The following is a 1973-nucleotide window of genomic DNA, read 5'->3' on the forward strand; positions in this document are numbered from 1 at the left end:
GGGGGGGGGGCTACACCGTCCAGCCTAGCCCGCCGAGCCGCTTCACGGGGCAAATAAAGTGCAGGTTGCGCAAAAGAAGCCGCCCCCGGCAGAGTGGGCCGCCCCACGCCGCCCCACCACCGCGTGTGTGTAATGCATACATGCGCGGCAGATCTTGCCGGAACTAATACAACAATACCGCGAGTGGCGGGGCGGGTTGGAGGATGCGTGTGCTCTTGCTCGCGGTGTCGGACCATCGCATCGGGATGGGAGGGGCCAGGGCCAGCCGGCGGGGGAGCCCGGGGGGAAGTCCGGCGGGGAAAGTGATTCCCGACGTTATATACACACATATGCGCGCGCATTGTGCATGTCGCCGACGACAATGGCGGTGTTGTGGGGCACTGCGTCGACACAGAAAGGCCGACGGCGGCGCAATCCGCAGGGGGCCACGGCGGCAGTGGTGGCGGGGACGGGAGCGACATATGCCCTCCTCCCCTCCGCGGGACCGGCGGCGTTTAACCAGGCGGCCGAACAAGCCGTATCACTCCATACAAACACACGCACGCACACAGACAAGCAGAGAGGGACACGCGTCCTGAGCCCGCTGAATGAAGCCAAGCCATAATACAAACGCACAAAGGGGCAGACGACAGCCGAGAGCTCCTGAAAGAGCGGACGAGGAGGGCGGGGGCGGGGCGGGGCGTGGAGGGTCAGGGAGAGTGGCGACGCTGAAGGGGTCGGGTGGTCGAAGGGGCCGGAGCGAGCGTCCGCAGAGTAATTAAAACGCGAGTCTTTTTGTCAGCGGCGCCAACACGCTCGGTGGTCTCCCCCTCTCTCCCTTCCCCCGGCCTAGGGGACACCAGCAGCAGGAGCAGGGGGACTCGGCCTGGATCCCTTGGACCGTGGGGGCGGGCAGGGCGCCGCGACGCGACGCCAGGGAGTACGCTACGCGTGCGTAGAGGAGCAGGGGGAGGGGCAGCGGGGTGCGGGGCGAGGAGATCGAGGGGCCGTTAGGCTGTTTCACTCGCAGTCGCAGAGCCCCGTGGCCCACCGGGTTCAACATATAGTGAAAAAATAAAAAGAAAGAAACGGAGACGGGGCTGAAAATTGTCAAGCTTATCACCGTACTCGTGTCACCGTATCTTTCGGCTTAGTGCAGGAGCCGTACGCCTCTCCGTCATTTTCTTTCTTCGGTCAAAAACGACGTTGACCAACAAATGAGTTTCACCTCTCGTAAACACTAACTTGGCAGAGTGTAGATGGGACACAGCCTACAATGCAGCGCAAGCTCAAGTAGGCAGCGCGCGCGCACAAACGAACATTTAAATACACACACACAAACACACACACCACATAACACCACAGACGACTACTCACTTCCCCAATCGCTGGGCCAGACGTGTCCAATGGTGGGGTCATCCCTCAGCCTCCAGTTCTCCCTGCCCGGTGTCCTGCCGGGGGCTCTTCCTGGAGATCCAGACGGTCCATGCGGCCCCGGGAGGTCGACGCCGCCCTGGCGCTTCCTCGGCGCGGCGTCGGGAGGGGTGTCATCGTGTGCACTGTCGAGGGATGGCCCCTGTTGGCCCGGGTCCTGACCGGGGTGCTCCGCGTCCACGCTAGTCTCCGGGACCGGTACGTCGGCGGCGACGGCGGGGTCCTGGCTGGGGACAGCGCCCGCGGCGGCCCCGGCGTGGTCGTAGTCCTGCGACGCCCTGCGTTGGGGCGGGCTCATAGTCCAGGGGGCGGCAGGGGGCAGCGGCGCCGGCCACCCGGGGGCGGCGGGGACGGGGACCCCGAGGGGTGCTCCCCAGGCGCGGCGGGGCCCGAGGCGCGGACGACTCTCGCTCCACGTGTACGACGGCGGCGGGTCGTCGTCGGGGTCGCGCGCGTCCCGGTGCGGGGCGTAGGCCTTGGCGTGGGCCGTCGGATTGTTCGGCGCATGCTCCCGGGTGGCGCTCCGAAGCCAGCGCGGCAGCAACTGCGCGCCGGGGCCG

General features: G+C 66.3%; 1 protein-coding gene across 2 annotated transcripts in view; it reads right to left on the reverse strand.

The window, feature by feature from the left end:
* Window positions 1-1973, reverse strand: part of LOC113203771 (proton channel OtopLc-like) — a 39451-nt gene that overhangs the window by 36454 nt on the left and 1024 nt on the right. Inside the window, exon 1 of one of the 2 annotated variants that reach the window (XM_026418622.2) lies at window positions 1357-1947. The exons of the other annotated variant lie outside the window; for it this stretch is intronic. Within the exon in view, the coding sequence (XP_026274407.1) occupies window positions 1357-1711 (355 nt within the window). The 5' untranslated portion in view covers window positions 1712-1947. Of the gene's footprint in view, window positions 1-1356; window positions 1948-1973 lie in introns of those variants that run through there. 2 annotated transcript variants of the gene reach the window in all.

Source organism: Frankliniella occidentalis, unplaced genomic scaffold (assembly GCF_000697945.3).
Source record: "Frankliniella occidentalis isolate FOCC.00 unplaced genomic scaffold, Focc_3.1 Scaffold184, whole genome shotgun sequence".
Taxonomy (NCBI): Eukaryota; Metazoa; Arthropoda; class Insecta; order Thysanoptera; family Thripidae; genus Frankliniella; species Frankliniella occidentalis.